The 24,180-nt window shown below is 35.1% G+C and overlaps 1 protein-coding gene across 14 annotated transcripts in view; it reads left to right on the forward strand.

Moving 5' to 3' along the window:
• The window catches only part of PMS1 (PMS1 homolog 1, mismatch repair system component), a 76,562-nt gene that overhangs the window by 40,051 nt on the left and 12,331 nt on the right, over positions 1 to 24,180 (forward strand). For all 14 annotated transcript variants that reach the window (XM_027588742.1, XM_027588736.2, XM_027588741.2 and 11 more), the window contains 4 exons: positions 5,599 to 5,715; positions 13,828 to 13,950; positions 14,489 to 14,632; positions 14,804 to 15,690. In XM_027588742.1, the coding sequence (XP_027444543.1) occupies positions 5,599 to 5,715; positions 13,828 to 13,950; positions 14,489 to 14,632; positions 14,804 to 15,690 (1,271 nt within the window). The remainder of the gene's footprint in view (positions 1 to 5,598; positions 5,716 to 13,827; positions 13,951 to 14,488; positions 14,633 to 14,803; positions 15,691 to 24,180) is intronic.

Below are 24,180 nucleotides of genomic sequence, written 5' to 3' on the forward strand. Positions count from 1 at the left end.
GAAAATAAAAATCTCATGAAAAAATTAATAGGTAAGGTGTTCTATTCAGTGAGAATAAAGAGGAAAAGCTGAAATGAGATATTGTTATAAAGCAATAGCAGCTTGATTTGCACTTAACATTTTCTGTAAAGTTAAATATAGGTGGAAGTAATGATTGCCTCAGAGTTCCAAGATGAAAGAGCTTATCAGAAAGGCTGATCTGAAGGGTTTTCTGTAAACAGTATTGAGACAGTAATCTGGAGGCAGTTATTAAATGCTTCTCAGGTTCAAAAGGTATTTTCAGAGGAAGTAGACTTAGAACTGGTTTTTGAGAAAGACGTTGAGCAGAGGCATTCAAAAGCACATGCAAAGCCAGAGTCCTCAGAGGTCAGGTTAAGCTGGTGTAGGAAAATAGAAAATGAGGCTGGAAAGGTGCTTGGGTCTAGATTCTAAAGGACCTTGTATACCTTATATGGGAGTGTGGACTTCTTGCCATGTGGCCAAAGGAAATAAAATAAGTAGTTTCATGTTGGAGGAGGTAATTAAGAGGATGTGACCGCCGGTTGACCCTTGAGCTGGACCCTGGGTAATCCGTAGCTCCTCAGCACAGCCTTCCCATTCCTCCCCCTCTGCCCCAGTGCCTGCTCTGTCTACCGTTCCCACAGTGGGAGCTGTTCCAAGGACATAGCCTTGAGAGAGTAAAGTGTTGTTGAGACCATCTGGACATTGTGTGAGACAACCCAGTTAAGGCCTTATATAGACATTTAAAATTCAGGAGGGTGGGTGCAGAGATCTACTTAACCTTGCGGCCACCCAAGACCTCATAAGCCTCATAAGTTCCCTTGCTTATTAAAACCACCACCTACCAATCTGGAGTGGTTGGCCTCTTTCTTTGGTCTCTTCCTGCCTTCTACCTACAGGAGCCAGTTTCAGATTAACCAAGGAAGCCCCTAAGGAGGTTGTGAACGAACATTTCATTAGGAGACTAACAAAATAAGATAATTCTCATTGCAGTTGGAGGGTGGGCCAAATTATATTTAGTGGTTGTATAATACAAGTAGCTGGTTCAGTAATCAAGGCAGTTGCACAGAGCATGGAGAAGAGGGTCTAGACAAGAAAAACATTTCTGATAAGGTTAATCCAGTCTTGGAAATAATCTTTCTTGTTTTAAAGACCACAAAGAGTATCTACAATCTCCCTTTGAAAGTTATGTAAAAATTAACTTTATGTTTTTAAATTTTTATATAAATCATATCTTTATAGGGGTGAAAAACCAAAAAGTATGAAAAGGTAGAGTGAAAAAAATTACTCTCATTTTTGTCTATCTACCTAGTTCCTATAAGTTTCCTCTCCCATAGGTGAAGTTACTATTACTAATTTCTTTGCAATCTTCAGGAAAAGTAATTATGTATACTCTATTTCAAAAAATGAATATAAAATAAGAGATATTTAAGCTGAGTAAAAGTAGGGATAAGAGATATTAAATTCAGAATTGTGCTGAATAACTTTTACCAAGGTAGAATCCTTTTTAAAAGTCTGAGTCTGCTTAGCAAGAATCAAATCATATGAATGCCTATGTTAATAGAATGTGATATTCTTTTAATAACAGTAATGATATTGTAATGGAAATAAAGTTTTTTTAAAAGAAATTCAGATGTGAACCAATTAGTATATTTGTGCATATAATTTGTATGAAAGGTTTGATTGCATTCTGGGCCAATATATATATTTTTTTATTACAGCTTCTAGAAGGAGTCACCTGTGTTCAGGCAGTCTTAGTAGCACTGCACTTTTTAGTTAATTCTATATCATCTGTGTGCAACCTCCTCTTTCCTGCTATCACAAATTGCCTTCACAATTGAGATTTACTAATTTAATACTGAATACATTCTCGTCTGATCATTTCCTTCATATAGTATATGTCAATGAAGTAGGGAGAGTGGCAAGATATATTTGGCTAATGTCAATCAATTATTTGGTGTGCATATAATAATATATTTTTTATTGAGGGGTTTTTGCACTGTCATCATACTGACTAGAGTCAGATTCTTACTTGGCACATCCAGATGCTCCAACTTTGTGTGACCTAGATAGAAAACATATGGGGGTATGTGCATGTATTTTTAGCATGTTAAGAGTTCTGCCTTAGGGCAAAATATATGCAAAACTTTAGGAAGTGAAAAGAAAATCTCTGTTTTAGAAAATAATATAGAATTGATGAAATGGTAGAAAAAGCAAACGAACAACTATTTGCTGTAGTAAATACAGTATTTAAAAATTATGTTTTTTTAAAAATAAAGATCTTTAATTTTTAATTACCATATTTTTAAAAATTTTAATCCATTATTTCAATAATGGGTGCTGTTTTGAGAGTGAATTTTAGTTGCCTGAGCAATAGTGAAGATTTAACTTGGCAGATCTCTGTAATCATTTGCTGCTGTCCCAACTGTAACTAATTTAGAAAACCCTCCTAAATTACCCCCCTTGATCTGATGCAGTAATTGCCTACTGTGAAATAATGTTCTAGAACTCTTACCAGTATTTACTTAAAAATGAAATTCCTCATTTAATGATTCTCATGTTTGACAGCTTTTTTAGAACCCATTTCTTCAAGTGATCTTTTTACAATTCTGTGCACTAGCTACTCAGCAGGTTAGGCAGTGAAATAACATCTTTGCATTAATCAGCAGCTAAGATTTATGTCTTTAGGCATCACCTGAGGCAACACTCTAATGTAAACTAAAATAATATGATGTTTACATTAGAACTAACCCAGGCTTTATATCTGTTATCAAGTGCAGGAGATTTTGGAATTTTAAAACATTAGTTTTCTTGAAAGTTTTCTTGACTCCTTACTTTAAATATATTTACATGTTTGTATCAGAGATGTAGCATAGCTTTAAAGAGAGAAACTTTTCATGAATAAATTGTTAGTACTCAGCTGTTCCGTGTTTAAAGTAACTTGTGGTACGGTAAGTACTCTGTGGTGTCTCTCTCAAATAAATAAATAAAATTTAAAAAAGAGAGGAAATATACACATTGAACATATACCTCAGTTTTTTAATTATTTACAATTTATTTTTATACTTTGATTTCTTCATGTACTTTATTTTTTCTAATTCAGATCATTTTCAAAGCAATAGATAATAGTGGAAATGTGAAATTTCGGATGGAACAATATCTGAATTGTTTTCCTAATTGTGTCATTTTGCTGTGCACTTTGGTCCTAATTACTGCACAACTGTATTTATATGAATATTAATGAATGAAAATTAATGGAAATTTAGGAATCCTTAGGTATAAGAATCTGTATAATAAGATTAAGGCTGGCACTGACAACTGAACTCAAAAATATTCTGATTTTGGGATGCTAGGATCGTAGCTCTGTTATGATGTAACTTCTGTTATTCTGGTGTGGCTTCTTTGATTTGGGGACCCCAATTTATTTTTTTTAAATGAATAGATTAAAAATAATTTTGGATTGAGAATGCATTAATACCCTCAAGTTAATTAGAGAGTAGAGAGTGTATCACGTGGCCGTGGAGGGTAATCATACATGAAAATGCATTTGTCTTTGAGAATTCTCAGTTAGGGTCTGGTGTTGGCTCTAACTTATTACTGTCTTTGGATATTAGCAGAGTAAAAATAGTAAGTTTGGAGCCAAAAAGATGGGGTATAAATCATGGTTCCATGACCTACCTATCTAAGTTTCTTTGGGTAAATCAGTCAGTCTGAGCTTCAGTTTCCTCCTCTGTATAATGAGATAATAATACCTATGTGAAAAAGTTGTGAAAATTAACAGTGGTTTCTAAAATAGTAGTGCCAAGTAAGTTCTTCATAAATCATAATTCTTATTTGATTAGTATTAATAAAACCCTGGGAATAGGTAAAAGGTTTTCCTGTTACACTAAATTTCAGGTAATTTTTCTTATTGAGTAGTTATAGTATCTCTGTTTTCCTAAGCAGGTTTGTCTTTAAGATTCTAAAAACAGAGTGGTTTACAGATGATACACATCAACATGCAGAGTCAGTGCAATTGCCGTGTCCAGAAGGACACTTCCCTTCACTGCTATCCCCCAACATGCCATTTAGAGGACAACATGAATCCATTTACTTCACTTTTCATTTTATTATATATAATATTCTTAGTACTTCAAATTGCCTGTATAGTTTCCTGGTCATATTAAGGAGCTCATTTGGCCAGAATCCTTTGGTCTAGTCTGGTCTAGTCAGAGTCTCTCTCTCTCTCTCTCTCTCTCTCTCTCTCTCTCTCTCTCTCTCTCTCTCACCCTCTCACCTTCTCTACAATCAGATATTTAAATCACTGTCTTTTCACTCACAACAAATACAACTTTTGTACATTACAGGGAAAACATAGAAAGGAACTTCCTTAACCTCTAGTCATTGAATCTACAAACCTACTTATCTTTCTTCACTGCTTCCAGTTCAAGTGTGTCATATTAAGACCCACCCTTGATCCACACCTGCCTCTAGTTATTGCTCTATCTGCTTTCACTTTACAGTGAAACTTTCTGAAATGCTGTCTAGGTTCCTTTTTTTTATGTTCTCCGTATAATCACTATTCAGTAATTGAAATTTGGCTTCATTTACTCTCCTTCCCTAGAACTGCTCACACTCTTCTGATTGCTAAATCCTGTGGCCATATCTCTGTACCTACCTTGGTCTCTTGACATTGGTCTTGTATGACTACTTTCTTCTTAAAAAATTTTCTTGTTCTGTGTACCATACTGTCCTATAGCTTTACCTGCCTCTTGTGTCCACTGCTCCTTTTCAGCCTTTTCTTCCTCTTTCAAGTCTCTTGAATGTTGATGTTTTCTCCCATGTACTTTACAAATTTTTCTCAGGATTTAGGGGGTGCCAGGTGAATATTTGTTAATGAACAAATTATGTCTGTGTTTCTTAAGAGTTTCACTATGATTGGACCTTGTTAACTGAACAAATTGCAATATATCGTACCTGATGGTGCACTTCACAAACTTTGGTCCAGTCTTTCTGGACCATGATTCTTTTAAACTACCCTACTACATATTTCCGGTGAAAAAAATCCAAGCGCATCATTTAGCTTTTTTATGTCTATGAGGTACAGTTAGTTTTTTTAAGTGGTCTATATGTACAAGGTAATCACAAAGATAATTTTAAAGAGCATGCATTATCCCAAATTTTTACACCAGTTTATTTATAGAAATCTTTTAGCCTAGTTGTCCATCCTCAATAAAACAGTAATACCTTACTGGGAGTAACAATTTAATTTAAATATACTCTGAGGTATATATAAAGTTTAGGATTAGGCACTGTCCTATGTGTTTGCCTGCATTGTATATTTTCATCTTTCATCAACTCTGGGAGATAAATATTCTTAGTCATCTTGTAGAGAGGAGAAAACTGAGGTTAGGGTAAGTTAAATAGATTTTATAACAACACATACAGTTGATAAAATTCAGAACCAGAGTTCTGACTTTATAGCCCATGCATCTCTTCTAAATGATACTGAAATTATAAGCTGGGGATGAATGCTAAATACAGAAATAAATGGGGTAAGTATTTGAGTTTAGTAAGTCTAAGTTGTGTTAAAAGTTGTCTGTGTCTTTTTGTTCCTAGGCAGTTATTTGGCAGAAAACTAGAGTATCTGATCATAAGATGGCTCTCATGTCTGTTCTGGGGACTGCCGTTATGGGCAATATGGAATCCTTTCAGTACCACTCTGAAGAGTCTCAGGTATACAACAAAATGTTCTTAAATAATTCTGGTTTACCAATGAAACTGTCAAAGTATTTTTCTTTTGGGGTTTGGGGTGGCAAGAAGTTTTTCTTATAACACTTTAATTATATGTATAGGGTAAAAAAAATACATTTACAGCTTATATTAACCCTCTCTCCCCAGCCCTACTTCCTGTTTTTTCTATTTGTTTTTAATTTTAAACATTGTGGCTACATTATTTTTTTATAATGATTTTCAGTAAAGGATCTTATCTATTTACTTTTCTCTATGAAAGAAGAAGAGTGGGGGCACCTGGGTGGCTCAGTCGGTTAAGCATCCTACTCTTGATTTCAGCTCAGCTTGTGATCTCAGGGTCGTGAGATTGAGCCCCACACTGGGCTCTGCACTTAGCAGGGAATCTGCTTGAGATTCTCTCCCTCTTCCTCTGCTCCTCCACCCAGTCTCACTCGCTCTCTCTCAAATAAATAAATCTTTTTTAAAAAATGTTAAAAAGATAAAGAAGAGTTGAACTTTCTTACCTTTGTTTTCCCTTTATCATTCTAAATATGTACTCCAGCTTCCTTTTCTTGATCTCTCAGCTTCAGTGCTTCTTGAGTTCCTATAATGCTAGATGAGGTTACGAATTATGAACACTTCCACTCTTTTACTTGCTCTTCCCTCTCTCAGTCATGTCAGCTCTACTTTTATGTTATCAAGCTTAATAACTTGTCTTTTGCAACCATTTTTAAGTCTCCATCTTTTGTTTGAAAATTGATTCTGAAAGTTGAAAACTTATTTGGAGTATACTGTATGACTAAAAATAATTTTCAATGCAAAGCCAAGTATTGTGCTGGGATTACATTTCCTAAAAATCCATGTTATGTGTCCATTTTGTACAAATGAGAATATTTCTATTGTCCCAATTAAATGGAGTCTCCTTTCTTGTTCTCCTATCACTGGCTCAAAATTTGCTTATATATGGACTTACACAGTTTTTGCTTTTTCTGAGTTTTCCAAGGTTTGGGTTTTGGTGTTTTTTTTTTTCCCTTTTTTCAAGTGAAGAAATTTTCTTCATATGTCAGCAATTAAATCCATCTCTTTTACTTATTCTAGCTATAGCTAGTCATTTATTCTATTCCATTTTTTTTAAAGCATTAGATTTAGAACCTAATTTCTTATTTGGACTGATTGCCTGTCAGGCATTCTACACAGCTCCCATCCTGGAATTTTTTTTCATAGGAATACTAGGTGTTTCCATTATTTCATATATCCCATACCTTCCTCTTTCTTAGTATTAATTCTCATTTTTTTCATGTACATCTTTAGTTAACTACCACAGAAAGGGGACGTGAGAGGTAGACTTTTATGTACGAGAATGACTTTATTTTGCACTTTCACTTGTTGACTTTCTCTCTCTAGTCTGGTAGATCTAGAATTCTAGATTGAAAATAGTTTTTCAGAACTTTGAAGACGTTGAGTACCTTTGACCGCCCATTGTTGCTGATGGGAAGATGAATTCATTCTAGTTCTTTCTTTCTAGCTGATAAGTATTTTTCTTTCTCAATGTTCTTATGATCTTTCTGTGGTCTCTGTTCCTCAGTTTTTCAAGAATGTCTCTAGATGTGTGTCTTTTATTACTCATTTGCCTATTATGCTGAGCACTTGTGAGACCTTTTGAATCTGAAAATTCATTTCTTTTTCATCTCTGGGTTATGTACTTCCATCTGTCATAACTTTGATCATTTTTCTCTTTTAATGAAACTCATTATTGTTGATTTAGGACCTTCTGTTACTTCTCTCTTACTGTTTTTCTCAAGTTTTGTATCTTTTCCTTTTTCTCTAAGTTTTTAGAGATGTCTGACTCTCTTTTAGCCCTTCCAGATTTTTTTGAATGTTCTATGTTTAATTTCCAAGAGCATTTTTTAAATTTTTTTTTAGAGAGAGAACAAGGGTGGGGAGGGCAGAGGGAGAGAGAGAGAAAGAATCCCAAGCAGGCTCTATGCCCAGCACGGAGCCTGATGCGGGACTTGATCCCATGACCCTGAGATCATGAGTCGAAATCAAAAGTCAGACTCTCAATCAACTGACTGAGCCACGCAGGCACCCCTCCAAGAGAGTTTTCAAATTTTACTGCTTTTTTACAACTTCATATTGTTGTCTTATGATACAAAATCTTGAATCTCTCTAGAGATACTAAGTTTTATTTCTGTTTTTAAATTATTTGTTCCTTAAATTATCTCTTTTTTAGTAGGTCAGTTTTGTTTTGCTTTTCAGGTCTTTTTCCTCCAAGCCATCTTTTTCTGTGAATAGAAGTCTAATTGGGAACTCAGTGTTTGTGCCTGGCCTTATTGAGTGTCAGGCTTCACTTGAGTATTAATCAAAATCCTGGTCCTATTCCCACGGTCTGGGGGAATCACAGGTGCCATCATGGGGTAGGGGCTTAGCACACTGCACCCTTACTCACTGCTCTAGTTCTCAGGAAATTCATTTCATCTTTTTCCTCGCCCCCCACCATCCCGTTCCTTCCCTTCCTCTTTTTCTTTTTTTCTTCCTTGCACAAAATTAGATAATTGTAATTGGTTCATGACAGATTATCCTTATTCAGTTTCTTAATAGAAGAGTCCGTAAAATAGAATCTGCTTGTTTTTGCTTGTCTGCACATTTTAAGCCTGAAGGCTCTCTGTTCTGCTGGACAGTTGGTTTCTCTCCTCTTCTCTCTCTTTTTTTTTTCTTAAAGATTTTTATTTATTCATTTGAGACACAGATAGAGCATGAATAGGGGGAGAGGCAGAGGGAGAAGCAGGCTCCCCGCTGAGCCAGGAGCCCGATGTGGGGCTCGATCCCAGGACCCTGGGATCATGACCTAAGCAGATGCTTAACCATCTGAGTCGCCCAGGGGCCCCTGTTCTTCTCTTCTTTTTTTATAATTTGTTGAAATCTCTTTTCTGCTACTAGTTCTTCTATTCTGCTTACAGTATTAAGTTCTTAATTATTATCATTTTATTATTCTTGGATAGGAGCTTGTGCTCAGTTGATGTTCTCTCTGCCTGAGGAACAATTCAGGCCAGCCTTAGGGGCCAACTGTAGTGCCAAACAGTGGCACTATAGTGCCATACGTCCTGTTTTTCAGAGCTCCCTTAATAGTTGTTCAGTAGTTTCAATATACCATGGTGCCACCTTAGACTTGTTATGGTGGCTGACTTGGGATAATAAAAGTACTGTCTTGGGACAGTAAATTCTCCCAGGTCCCTTGTGGTTTCATGGGACTTTGTTGCCTACACTGGTAACCCAGGAAGCTTATGACAGGAGATCCAGACTGATATCTCTGGTATTGTGCTCTAGGTATTCTAGCTGTCATAGTTTGGTTTGAAGACCAGCAGCATTACCTGTATGCTTGTTAGAAATGAAGGATCTCAGGCCTCATCTCAGACATAGGGAATCAGGATCTGTATTTTAACAAGGCCCCCAGGTGCCCATTCAAGTATGAAAAACACCGATTTAGACCTTGGTCAGTTATGATTTTGTGTGTGATTGGAACTATCCTGTTAAATCATTTTCCCAATGGGAATTTTTTTCTGTGATCTGTATTGAGATGTGTTGCCAGATCTATGTTTGCCCACTGATTTTTAAATTTTCCCTTGAGATAGAATTGTGTGAGGGCTGCTGGTAATCTATCATAGATATCAAAACTTTTGCTATACCTTAATGTGGTTATCCTTGCACAGAGTAATTTAGGAATTTGGAAAGCATGTGTTGCTGAATAGTTCCAGTTCCATGGGTTGTCAGAATGATAAACTTTTGAGTGTGTCTCTAGTGAGAGTGATCATAGAACCAAATCCCTCTTCTGTTTATGTACTGTGTATCTAAATGGGTGTTGTACTTATGTTGCCAGGAGCTCCACATCACCACTCCATTTTCTGGGCTTGTAAGGAGGGTTGTCCTATATCAGAGTTTCTTTGACCCCTTCTCGTTCCTGTCCAAAAGCAATCTTAAGTTGTTTGCCAACTGCTAATAGTTGCCCCATCTCACCTCACTTCTGTCCCCATTACATACCTTCAGACCTTGAAACTTGGCCAAGACCCCTTCACTGTACTGGGATGGCAGATGCATTTGTCATTGGGAACCTTGGATATAGAGAATCTTTATATATCTCTTCCCATAATGTTGAGGGTCTCTGTCTTTAACTACAACCACTTCCTGTTGGAGAATCTCTTAATTATGGATGGTGATCCCAGCTGAATCACTGCTGTGATGGGATTTATTAGGAATTTCCCAATGTGGCTTTGTTAGCTTAAGGGAACTCCTCAAATTTTATTTTGTTTCATGTTTGTTTTTTGTTTTGTTTTTTGACATCTATCTTCTCTTGATATTTTTATTTCTGCATTTTTCCATTGCAGGTTCTGGGTAAATTCCTCAATGCTGCCTGATTTTTATTCCCAAAACTGTACATTTCCAGAATTCAGAATTAATTCATTTTCCTATTCTCTTCTAAACTTGTTTATAGCTTATGAGTCTTGAATTTTTTATCATCTGGTTTTTTTAATAATGGATGTAACTTTACTCTTTTGAAAGCATGGTACATGTACTAATTTCAAAGTTCTTTTCATATTGCTCTATCATTTCTGCTTTCCTGGGAGAATATTCTCTCATTCTCTGCTATTTTATATGCTTTGAAATTTTAATTTGCACAGTCATCGTGCATGCAGGTTTATTGTTTTTGTTATTTTGTTTTTACCCACTCCACCTTCTTCCTCCTCATGGTTTGGCAGATACCACCCCCCTCCTGGCTCCAGTTCAAAACCAGGTGCTAATATTAGTAATTCATGCCTTTCGTCCTGCCAAGATTTTATAGACCCCTTTTCCTAGCTGACTTGGCTTAGCTTTGTTTTTGGTTTTGGAGTTATCCATGTTCCTTCTTGTGACCCTTGCAAGCAGCTCCATAAACAGTGGTCACAATATTTTTAAGCATTTTTGAGGGGGAGAAAGAGGGCTGTCTCAGCAGCCCATTTCACATGGAAAGACTGATTTTAATCTCTTGCCTTGTATGTGTTTTCTGTCCCTATTTCCACATCAGAATATAATTTCCAACTGACGCAGATGGTTTCTTCTTTTAATTGAGATATAGTTGATATATAACATTATATTAGTTTCGGGCGTACAACAAAATGATTTGTTGTATATATATATTGCAAAATGATCACCACAATAAGTCTAGTTACATCCATCACCACACATCATTACAAAAACATTTTTTTCTGACACAGCTGGTTTGTGATCCAGGACACATAGGGCTTTTTATTTCAGCCATCACTCTCCCTTATGTTTTGCATCCTTAACATCTTTATGCTGTCTTACTTTTAAATGGTTCAGTCTTTTGAGATTTTTATAAAAATTGATTTTTTTCTATCACTGTTAGGCACTTGCAGTTGGAATCAGGGAGAAGGGAGTTTCTGCATGAACTTGCCCCACTGTCCTGAGCAGAAGTACTTATATTATTACTTTAGAAACATAACTCCCTGGTGTTCTTGAGGTTTACTGAAAGAGGAAACTACTGTTAGGAGACCAGTCGGGGTTACTTGAGCAGAATCCGAGAGGAGAGGAGATGGGTTTGACAGATTGGGTCGCTGGCAGGGCTCATTATTATGCTAAAGGAGTACAGGAGGAGCCAATTGTATAGCAGGGCAGCGGTGGGGTGAAATATTTTATCAAGTTTTGAATGTGATGAGATTGAGAAGATTTTTGTGATAGCTAGTTAAAAATAGGAAGCATTTGGGGGTGAAAGAAATGGAGGCTGTATATCTGTATCTTAGCATCACTGGTGTATGTGTATAGATGTGAATGAAATTACTCAGAGTAGAGACGAAGAAAAAAGGCTTTGATGGTGGAACTCATGGGAACCATCATCATTTATAGGTGGTAAGCAAAGGGAGAGAAATCAGCAAACCAGACTAAAGAGAAAGTGTCAGGAAGGAAGCAGAAAGACCAAAAGAGAAGGCTGAAACGGTGATGCTTCCCAAATGAGAGAGTTGTCATCAGTGTCAGGGTCTGCAGAGAATCTTCCCATATATCACTCAGATTCACTTCTCCGCATGTCCTGCCTTGCAGAAAGTGGTCGCTTTTCTGTTCATAGAGTTGCTGCTATTCTTTTCTTCGTCCTCCAGTTGAGTTCGTAGGTGTTCAGAATGGTTTGATAGCTATCTAGCTGGATTCCTGGCACCAGACGAAATTTAGGTCTCCTACTCCTCCACCATCTTGGACTCTCAAGGGGGTCTGCAGAGAATCAAATAAGAGAAGGACTGAGTGTCCATTGGAGTCGGTTATTGGAGGTAGTAGAAACCAGATTATAGGGGGTTGGAGATGAAGGGAAGGAGGGAGAGGTCCGTAGTTGCAGAGCAGTCAGGGGAGAAGTATTTGTTTATATTTTTGCCTTTCATTTTTGTTTTGCTTTCTAGGTTGAGGAATACTTAGGTACAGAATCTTGTACGGTCAAATTTTTTATTTGGTTGCACTAATTTAGTCTCTTTCTTTCTTTCTTTTTTTATTTTTGCACTGATTTGGTCTCTAACAGACATTCTTTTTCCATAAACTACCCTGATTCTTATTTTTAGAGCATTTTGTAAGACTTTGCTTTTTGATTTTACTTTTCCATATAATTTAAATATACTTTGTTCTTAAGGTTATCCTAAGCCATTTTTAACTATTTGGAAATGGTAATAATTATTCAGTGGACACCTAAGGTGGTATAAAAGGAAAACACCAGCAATATTACCAATTTTTCCTCATTTTATTTTTCATTCCTACCTATTTGGGGCAGTTTTGTTTTAAGTCCACGAACCCAGTAAGTCTTTCAGAGACTAAACAGGTGCTTCCTGATGCTCAGCAGGTGCTTTAAAAAGGGTCTCATGTTACGTGGTAAATTATACAACCATTTATAAATGCTGTGAAGTTTTAACAGTTAATTAAGTAGCATTTTGTAGTGGATTATCCAGCTTTATTAATTTATTTTTTAAATTGGCACAGTTTGGCATTGTGACAATAATGCACTTAGTGTTCTAAAATTGGTAATGCATCTCCTTAAACATTTATTTCCAAGGATAGGGTAGGGATAGCCATAGACATAGATGGCAGCCTACCCACTGTGTTGGTAAAGAGCCTCATGGTTTCTGCTTACCTAAAAATAGCATCTCTGCTGACACTCTCACTTTTCTAGACCTAAGCTGAAATTTTTCTATTAGTGTTTCTTAACAGGTTAATATAAATACATCTGTTTCTAGTTGTTTCAGATAAGAGAGTACAGGCTTATATTTTAAATAACTTGACCAAGATCACATGGCTAGTAGTGGAGCTAGGATTTAATCATGTCAATCTGACTCTGTCCTGTATTCTTTACAAATCTCTGTATTATCTTTAGAGGTAAAAAAATAGCAATTTTTTTTTTTTTTTTTTGGCTTCTGTCTCCTCAATCTCTCTCTTCTCTCTGGTATTTTTTTCTAGGATCCTTCGTCATTTTCTCCCTCCTTTTCATACATTTACAAAATAGAGAAAGAGCATAAAAATAACTGGTTTGATTGTAGGAACATTTTCTAAACAAAAATGGAAATAAAGTACTGTAATCAGTGTCAAAGAGTAAAAGGATTTTTAAATGAGAAATGAAAGCCCCATCAGATTGACTCCACAAGATAGAAACAGCCACTTCTTTACAGGAAAAGATGGCTAAAAAGAAGAGGATAAATATCTAAAAGAAAGTCACGATATAAAGAATTTTTAAATGGTAAAAGAAATTTTAAGAAGAAGATAGGGTTGAAGAAACAGCAGTATTTATGCTGTATGTCCTATGACAGTAAGACATATGCCCATTCATGAAGCTTTTATGAATGCCAATTTTTCCTTAAAAAGAGTTGTAGGAAGAGAGAGTTTCAGGCCAAGAACACCAGTGTAATATGCTTCTGTATTTTATTTAAGGTTAATGTTCAAGACATGGTTATCAGCAAGTATAGGACTCTTGAGACCATAAAATGAAAATCCATTTTATTTTGTTATACCTTTTATACTGTATATAGCCAGACCCTTGGACCCACATTCATTGTTGACAGTGTTTACTAATTCTGTAACTATTTATTATAATTGCAGATTTATCTAAGCGGATTTCTTCCAAAGCATGATGGAGACCACTCTTTAACAAGTCTTTCAACCCCAGAAAGGAGTTTTATCTTTATAAACAGTCGACCAGTACGTCAAAAAGACATATTAAAGGTAATCTATTTTAGAAAAGAAAGTATTACTTGGATCAGAAATGAAAACTAGCTCTGTCATTTGTCAACTTGTTATAAGGACTACTTCCAAGGATTTGCTCTAAAATAAGGAGAAGAAGATTTATTAAGCATTGTGCTAGGTGTCTTATTAGGACTTCACAACAATTCTGTGATGAATTATTATCCTTATAGTGAAGAAACTGAAATGTTAGTAACTAAGAAGTTAGTGACTAAGAAACCCATTATAGCCAGGAAGCAACAGAGTTTGGATTTGAACCCTGGACTTTGAAAACATCCATGACACTATGATCTTTTAACCGTGAAGCCAGTTGCACTGGATAGTTGTACTTCTTAATGGTTGTGCTTCATGTAAGTTCAAGGCCTCCAAATGAGTATTACCATTTAGATACTGCTTTTCCTCTTAAATAATTACATCCACTCAGTTTCTCAGCTGACTATACTTTTTTGGCTATATTTAAGGATGACAGTACTATCTTTACATGGTATTTTTATCTTTTCTTTATTACATATATTTCTAGCTAATCCGACATTATTACAATCTGAAGTGCCTAAAGGAATCTACTCGTTTGTATCCCATTTTCTTTCTGAAAATTGATGTTCCTACAGCTGATGTGGACGTGAATTTAACACCAGATAAAAGTCAAGTGTTACTACAGAATAAGGTAAATTTTTGGATAATCATTTTTATTTATGTGTTTTACAAACTTACGCAGTCCTAACCATTTTCGCATGGGAGAGTTGCTTGTTTATACATATTTTTGAATATTATTTTAAATCTTGCCTATTTATTATTTTCATAATTTTCCCTAACATTTGTTAATTTATATTTTTAGGAATCTGTTTTAATTGCTCTTGAAAATCTGATGACGACTTGTTATGGATCACTACCTAGTACAAATTCTTACGAAAATAATAAAACAGATGTTTCCTCAGCTGACATGGTTGTTAGTAATACAACAGAAACAGATGTGCTTTTTAATAAGATGGAATCATCTGGAAATAATTATCCAAGTGTTGATTCTTCAGCCATTCCTTTCCAAAATGATGTGCATAATGATAAATCTGGAAAAAACACTAATTATTGTTTAAATCATCAGGTACATGTTGATGACCATTATGATCATTTTAATAGTGAAAATTCTAACGTTGATAAAAACACTAGAAATACATTTCAGCAGATCCTAATGAATAATTTGTCATGTGAGGATGCCCAGAAGGAATGTAGTGAAACTTGTTTTGTAGGTTCTGTTAAGCATACCCAATCAGAAAATGGCAATAAAAACAGTAGAGATGACAGTGGGAAAAATGAGGAAGCAGCAGTTCCTGAGAAGTCTTTGGAAATCTGTGCAGATGACTGGAGCAAGGGAAATACACTTAAAAATTCAATGGGAGAAAACATTGAACCTGTGAAAATTTTAGTGCCTCAAGAAAGTTCAGTATGTAAACTCAATAATAATGCTCATCCAAGCCCTGAACAAAAGAATCTCAGTGAAGGTTCCTGTAACAAAAAATCAAATGTGGTAGATAACATATCTGGACAGCTTACAGCATATGATTTAATTAGCAATCGGGTAATCAAGAAACCCATGTCAGCAAGCGCCCTTTTTGTGCAAGATCATCGTGCTCAGTTTCTCACAGAAAATCCTAAGACCAATTTGGAAGATACAACAGTACAAATTGAAGAACTGTGGAAGACATTGAGTGAAGAGGAAAAACTGAAGTAAGTTTCCAGAGCTTGCATGTGACCTGATGCTGAGATATTTCCATTCTATATGACTCACTGGGTTAAAAAAAATTTTAAACTTATTTATGGAAAAGTAGAATGGATAATGCCTTTTGGTTTGGCTAGAGTGCCTTTTTTGGCATCACTTTTTTAAATTTAGAGGCTTTTAGTTTTTTGTTTTATTTTTTGTTTTGTTTTGTTTTTGGTACAAGCCTTAACTACTTTATTATTAAAATTTAAAGTTAAAGGCTTTCCATTCTTCTTAATTTAAAACTATATTTTCTTCTATTTCCTTTTATTTTATGTTAAAGAATCTATGACAGGACTTTCTCTTTTTTAAGCTTATGCATTAGAACAATTATAACAGTGGTGGTTTTAAAAAATACCTTGACTATTCCCTTTTTTAAATTGGTCTCCAAAATATGTAACACAATATGAAAATTAGAATATTTTTACAGATTCAATTTAGTGGAATCAATACTGTCCCTATTCAGTACAAACTGAAGGCTTCCTTCTAAAATCTTTTATTTATTTGTTGGCATCTTATAAACTGTGGCGGGGTGTTTTGGTAGGTAAATAGGTGGTTTGATCTATCTTTGATGAAAATAACTATTACTTGCCATTTTTAGATTAGATGATCTAAATAAATATTACAAAGTAATATGACTGTTTATAGTTGACTTAGGGCACTTATTATAAATACAAAGTACTGTGTCTTGAGTGATCTAGCCCACCAGAAAACAAAAGAGTGGAATTATACTTCCAATCATATATTATTATGTAGGGTATCTCAATATTATGTTAAACATCTTGAAGAAATTTAAACATAACTTACCACGCAGGGTTTTTATTCAGTGACAAATATGGACACTTGACCGATTTTTTTTTTTTTTTTTTTACTTTTTCATTCACTTATTGTCTTATAAAGACACTATCAATTTAAAATAATAATGACCACTATTTTTTGTGTGTGTGCAGAATGCAACTTTCCTTTTTTTTTATTTAAAATCAGTTAGCCACCATATAGTACATCATTAGTTTTGGTGTAATGTTCACTGATTCATTAGTTGCTTATAACACCCAGTGCTCATCACATCATGTGTCACTATAAACACTGATAGGCAAAACCTCCATAAATTAGCTTCTCTCTTTACCTTTTTTTTTTTTTTTGGTGGGGACGGTTTTGTTTTTTCTATTTTCAGACATACACAGAAGTAGACAAAACAGTACTGTGAACATAACCCTGTTTCACGAACCATCATCTCATGGTCAGTCTCGTTTTATCCATACCTCCATGCACTTCACTTCCCCTTTTACTATTACTATTCTGAAGCACGTCCTAGGATAATATTCTCTATTTCATAAATATTTTATGTATCTGTAAAAATTAAAAATGCTCCTTTTTTAAATATAGCCATAATAAAATCATTATAATTTTTAAAACAAGATTTCCTTAATATCATCAGATATTCAGTCTTTGAATTTCTAATTACTTAATAAATACCAGTTTTTTTAAAGTTTGTTTATTTGAATCAGGATGCAAATAAGGTTCACATCTTGTGATTGTCTTCAGTTTTATCCAAATGACATAGGCATTTTTTTTTTAAAGATTTTATTTATTCATTTACGAGAAAGACAGAGAGAGCACAAGCAGGGGGAGAGGCAGAGGGAGAGGGAGAAGCAGACTCCCTGCTGAGCAGGGAGCCCGATGCAGGACTCGATCCCAGGACCCTGGGATCATGACCTGAGCCGAAGGCAGACGCTTAACCATCTGAGCCACCCAGGCGCCCTCAAATAACAGGCATTTTAAAGATCAGTGCATTTAACTTTTAGTACAGCAGGCCCACAGAAGTGGAATTGCATTGACCAGGGAGGTGATGTATTATCTGAGAAGGAGGGAAAAAAGCATAGATGTTTCCTTCTCATAGAAGGTAGGGACAGTGTAACAGCTTAAGATAGCTATTCCCTTACAGCCTCACAATAGCAGGTATTGTTCCAGTTGACTTTTGGGGAGTGTCAGCATTGTTTCTTCTCGTGGGCCCCAAGGTGTCAGGGTACAGGATTATGGTTAATAGGCCTCGTCTAAAAATTTGTTTATCATCAGGCAGTATTCTAGAATCCAAAATTTTCTCTATCTTATTGCCATAAGGTAGACAGAAGAGGCAGTGTTGGTCAAGAGCAGACCTCTGAAACTACACTGGGGTTTTAACTCCAGTTTCTTTCTCTGCTAGCTTTTTTGTAAAAATATGTGAACAGTATCTCCTAGATTGTTTTGAGGATTAAATAAGATATTGTGTATTATGATGTAAGAAAAATGACTGGCACGTTGTTCGTGATCTTACTCAGAGTTTTTAACCTGTGAAAAGAAAATTCCTCACTTGTGATTGACATTATTTTTCACTTGCTTAGTCAAGATTAAATTTAATTTGGAGGCCAGAAATAGAAGAAAATATAAGTATTTTGGGATCAGAGAGCTTACTGTATGTCACAAAATGTTGTGTTAGAATCTTCCAGAGCCAGGGGTTTGGGGACCATGATGGCTGTGTCCAAAATTATGATCAGTGAGAAAGTGCAGCAAAAATGGTATCACACTCAACAATCACAGTAACTACCACTTTTCTGTAATATTTATCTTGGAATTCTTTCCATGATCCTAAATTCTGTAGGAAATGCTAATGGATATCAGAGTAGACTCCTCTTCTGTGGATAATGGGTCTTTCCACCTATCCTTTTTTCACTATTTTCCTATTCTTCCTGTTTCTTTCCCTTCCTCCTTCTCTTCCTTCTTTCCCTTCCCTTTCTCCTTTTTTTTTTAAAGATTTTATTTATTTATTTGACAGAGAGACACAGCGAGAGAGGGAACACAAGCAGGGGGAGTAGGAGAGGGAGAACCAGGCTTCCCGTGGAGCAGGGAGCCCGATGTAGGGCTCAATCCCAGGACCCTGGGACCATGACCTGAGCCGAAGGCAGACACTGAACGACTAAACCACCCAGGTGCCCTCTCTTTTTCTTTTCCTTCCTTCCTGTCCTCCTCCTTTCCTCCCGTCCTTTCCTCCCTTTCTACCTGTCTTCAGTTAGGAAATATTTATTAAGGGCATTCTGTATACAAGGCCCTATGTACTCTAGCTAATCACTTCAGATATAGTGATAAGTAAAATATACTTTCTCTACTCATAAATGATGCAGTATAGTGAGGAAGACACAAACAAATAGTAATCATAGAATACAATGAGTTTTAAAATAAATATAAGGAGTTATGAAAATACTTAACAGTGGGTTTAATCTTATCTGTGAGACGGGAAATGATTCCCTAAGTAGAAATAATCAGAAGGGCATAGGGAATTTTCTAAATAAAACAGCTAGAAGTAAAATAGTGTTATTGAGGGAATTAAAGATGCTCTCTGTGACAGGAACAGAGTAAGAGAGTATAGTAAAGTAAATTGAGGGAAGGCAGGCCAGATTATGTAAGGTTTTGTAAACCATAAAGAATTTGAATAAGCCCTAGGATCAGGGTTTTTCTGCTGAGAGCTTAGGGCAGACTTTGGAGTGGGGGGTACTTCATTTTTTAGTTCTTTTCTGGATATTTTTTTCCTTTGCTTTTCTTCTCCTTTCCTCTGGTGGATTAGAAGCCAGATTTAGGTCTGTGCCCTGCCCACTGGAGTTTCAGTCAATTGATGTTAACTTGAACTTTTCATTTGCAGTACTGTAAACATACACTTCTACTTAGAATAATATTGTAATTGGGGTATTGAAAATGGTAAATAAGTTTTATAATTACATGTAATCTTTGGTCACAAAAGCATTTGAATTGATTACTGGTCAAATCAAAATTAATATTTTCCATTCAGATTACTGAATCCCTTGATGATATTAAGTCAAAGGTAGCAGCTGTTTTTACTTAACATTTGCTTAATATTCCTTTGGACATAGCTTTTTATATTTCCCAAGGAACTAATTAAATTGACTTATTGAGTAAATCACAAGATTAGTACCATATGTGAAAATTTGCACATTATAATTACAAATGTGACCTTCATCTTGAACTCATTTTTCACCATAAGGGAAAAATCTTGAATTGGAATGTCCCAGAGTTAAAAATATTTACTTATAGTATGTATTGAAAGTAAACTACTGAAAATTATGTTTTATGTAGCTAATCCAGAACTTCAGATTCTAAATAGAAATGGGAGAAAATCATGTACAAAATTATGAATATAGCCTGGTAAGTAACCAGAGAGGCATTTTTCATCTAGTTTACAGTGAAACAATGTCTTTTTTACATTCTTACCCAGCTAACATTTCTGTATTTAACAAACATGTACTGAGTACAAACTACACAACATAATGTGGTCTCTTGTCTCTTACTCAATTTTAATATTTAATACAGTTCGTCCAAGAATGTCATTCCTAACACCTATCTATATAAATTTCTCCTTAAAAATGTTTCGTATATATTACCTACAATAGAATTAAACCAGTTTCTTAAGAGTTACGTAAGATTAGAAATAGCATTAATTCTCCAGTTTCAAATTTAAAACTGCATTTAAAAATTTTTTTTAGTAAAGTTGCTTAAATAATTACTGGCCTTTAGTCAGTCATGTGCCCCATTCATTATAAGATGTGTTTCTTGATATAAAGTGATAGCAAACATTTATAATTATTTACTGTGGTGCCAAGCATTATTCTAAATACTTGAAACATTTTAACTCATTTTATTATTCAAAACTATGAAGTAAATGTAGATTATCTATATATTACAAATGACTATCCTGAGGCACAGAAAAATCAAATAATTTGTGTAGATTTGCAGAACTACTGAGTGGCTGCACCAGACCAGTCAATCTCCAGGGTCTGTGCTCTTACTGATACACTTCACTGAACACCTAAAAGTAGTTTTCAATTTGGTGTATGCTTTAGAATCATCCATGGAGCCTTTCAAAAACTGTTGTTCAACCTCAATCTCTGGCATGGAGAATTTGAAAATCTGAGGGTGGGATTCAGGCATCTCAATTTTGTAGAAAAGGTTGCTATAACCACTATGCTAGACTGTCTTTGGTTGGCTGTAGAAGTTTCATTAACCCAAAAGATGTCGAGTTTTTACCCAGTATAATTTTAAAGTGTCCATTATCTTGTACCTTTGAAACTGAATTAAATTAAATGGTTTGGATGTATTGAGTTTATTTGAATTTATTTTTTCACTGATGACTCTAAAATGAGAAATAAATAACAACTGAAAAAATTAATATTTAGCTAGACTCCATTACAAATTTAATCATAAAATTTTTATTTTGCCTTCTATCATTAGAGTGACTTTAATTTTACTAGTATAATTAGTGAATGGAGTATTGTGTACAGATTTTCTTTTGTAGTGCTCAGGAAATTGTTTATTCCATGTTGATGTTACAGTAGATGTGTAAGGAGTTCTTCAGATGTAGAATTAACTGTTTTATTTAGTTATTTATAAGTTTTTTTCTTTCTTTTTTCTTTTTTTAGTGTTTATCTTCAGTGCTTCCATAAATGGTTTTTAAAATTAGGTAAAATGTAGCATTGTGAAATACACAGATCTTAACTCTATATATAGTTCAGTGCATTTTTATATGTGTACACCCATGTAACCACTGTCTCAAACAAAATACAGAATACTTTAATCACCTCAGAAGGTTCACTTATGCTACTTATCAGCCAATTTCCATACACGGCCACTGTTTTGACTTCTATCACACTACTTTGGTTTTGCTGGTACTTAAACTTCATATATATAAAATCATAGAACATATACTCTTCTTTTTTTTAAGATTTTATCTACTTATTTGAGAGAGTGAGAGAGAGAGCATACAAGCGGGGGGAGGGGCAGGGGGAGAGGAAGAAGCAGACTGCCCCTTGAGCAGGGATCCTGATGCGGGACTCAATCCCCAGACCCTGGGATCATGATCTGAGCCAAAGGTAGATGCCTAACTGACTGAGCCACCCAGGTGACCCAACATGTACTCTTACTTTTTTATTTTATTTTATTTTATTTTATTTTATTTTATTTTATTTATTATTTTATTTTATATTTTATTTTATTTTATTTTATTATTTTATTTTATTTTATATTTTATTTTATTTTTTATTTTATTTTTTTATTTATTATTTTATTTTATTTATTTGAGAGAGCAAGTGAGAGAGACCACAAGCAGAGTGAAGGGCAGAGGGAGAAGCAGACTCCCCGCTGAGTGGGGAGCCGGATGTGGGACTCCATCCCAGGACTCCAGGATTATGACCTGAGCCAAAGACAGATGCTTAACCGGCTGAGCCACCTAGGCCCCCTCAACATGTACTCTTTTATATCTAACTTCTTCTCCTCAACAAAATACGTTGTGATTTCCATCCATGTTTGTTGAATATCTTTGTATAGTTCATTCTTTGAAATTGATAAGTAATATTCAGTTGTATAAATATACTGCAATTTGTTTATTCAGTCTCCAGTTGGGTTGTTTCCATTTTGGAACTATTACGAATAAAGATGTGTTATTTAGTTTCTAAATATTTGAGGGTATTTCTAAATATCTTATCGACTTCTAATTTATTCTGTCATGGAGGGGGAAAATACTATGTCAGATTTCATGCTTTTGAAATTTACTGAGAATTAAGCCCAACATATGATCTATCTTCATGAATGTTCCAAGTATATAACACCTAAAAGGAATCTGAATTCTGCAGCTGTTAGAGTATTCTAAATGTCAGTTTAATCAAGGTAGATTCCTAAAATCTTCTATAGCTTTACTGTTCTTTATGTTTTAGTCTAGTTCTTCCAATTACTGAGAGAGGGGTATTAAAGTCTCCCAACTATGATTCTGGATTTATTTATACTTTAGACACACAAATCACACATTTGTGATTGGTATGCCTTCCTGATGTTAGCCCCTTTTGTCATTATGATTTTTCCCTCATTATCTGTTGTATAATTTCTTGTTTTGGAAACTGATAATTCTTTCATCTTATATTACAATAGCTATTCTTTCTTATGCTTACCCATTTGCATGTTGTATCTTTTCTTTTACTTTCAAACTAGTATTTATGTCTAAAGTGTAACTCTTGTAGACATACATAGTTGGATTTTGCTTTCTATTTATTTTATTTATTTTTTTAAGATTTTTATTTATTTATTTGTCAAAGAGAGCAAGCACACAAGCAGGAGGAGCAGCAGGCAGAAAGAGAAGCAGGCTCCCTGCTGAGCAGGGAGCTGGATGCGGGACTTGATCCCAGGACTCTGGGACCATGACCTGAGGGGAAGGCAGATGCTTAACCGACTGAGCGACCCAGGCGCCCTGGATTTTGCTTTTTAAAATCACTGACAATTTCTGCCTTTTAGTTGGAATATTCAGTCGATGTAATGTAATAACTGATACAGTTAGGTTTAGGTCTACCATTCTCTTGTTTCATCTTTGTTTTGTTCCTCAGTTCCTCCTTTTTGTGGGAGACAGGCAGCCTTCTTTAGCGTTAAAAGAATATAATTTAATGTTTAATTTTAATTCTTCTATTGGCTTTGCATTATTTTTTGCTTTGGGGAATATATTATACATCCTTAATTTATCATAATCTGTTTATAGTTAATAGGGTTCCAGACACACAGAATATAGGAACTTTGCAAGTATAATTTCACTTACTACCCTTGTCCTTTGTGCAGTTGGTGTCATATATTTTATATCTACATAGAATATAAAACTCACTTTAAAATGCTTTATTTATTTATTTATTTATTTTTGGAGTTTTTATTTAAATCCAGTTAGTTAACCTATAGTGTAATATTAGTTTCAGGAGTAGAATTTAGTGATTCATCACTTACATACAAAACCCAGTGCTTACCACAAGTGCCCTCCTTAATACCCATCACCCACTTAGCCCATCCCCCCACCCAATTCCCTTCCAGCATCCCTCAGTTTGTTCTGTTAACGAAGCTCTTACAAGGGGCGCCTGGGTAGCTCAGATGGTTAAGCGTCTGCCTTCGGCTCAGGTCATGAGCCTGGGGTCCTGGGATCGAATCCCTCATCGGGCTCGCTGCTCTTTGGGGAGCCTGCTTCTCCCTCTGCCTCTCTCTCTTTCTCTCTCTGTCTCTCATGAATAAGTAAATAAAATCTTTTAAAAAAAGAAGCTCTTATGATTTGCCTCCCTCTCTTTTTTTTTCTTCTATGTTCATTTGTTTCTTAAATTCCACATGAGTGAAATCATATGGTCAAAATGCTATTTTTAAAAAATTTAAAGTTATCTTTCAAAGAAATGAGAGTTTTTTTTTAAAGATCCTTTTTTGCTATTTACCTACATAGCATTTTTGGTGCTTATCCTTTTTTTCCTATAGATCACAGTTTCTATCTGGTGTCAACTCTTAATAGTGCATTTATGCTGGCAACAGATTCTAAGCTTTCTTTTATCCAAAAATGTCTATATAATCTTCATTTTTGAAGACATTTTTGCTTTGTATCATTGAATTCTGGATTCATTTGGCAC

This window comes from Zalophus californianus, chromosome 3 (assembly GCF_009762305.2).
Source record: "Zalophus californianus isolate mZalCal1 chromosome 3, mZalCal1.pri.v2, whole genome shotgun sequence".
In the NCBI taxonomy this organism is placed as follows: domain Eukaryota; kingdom Metazoa; phylum Chordata; class Mammalia; order Carnivora; family Otariidae; genus Zalophus; species Zalophus californianus.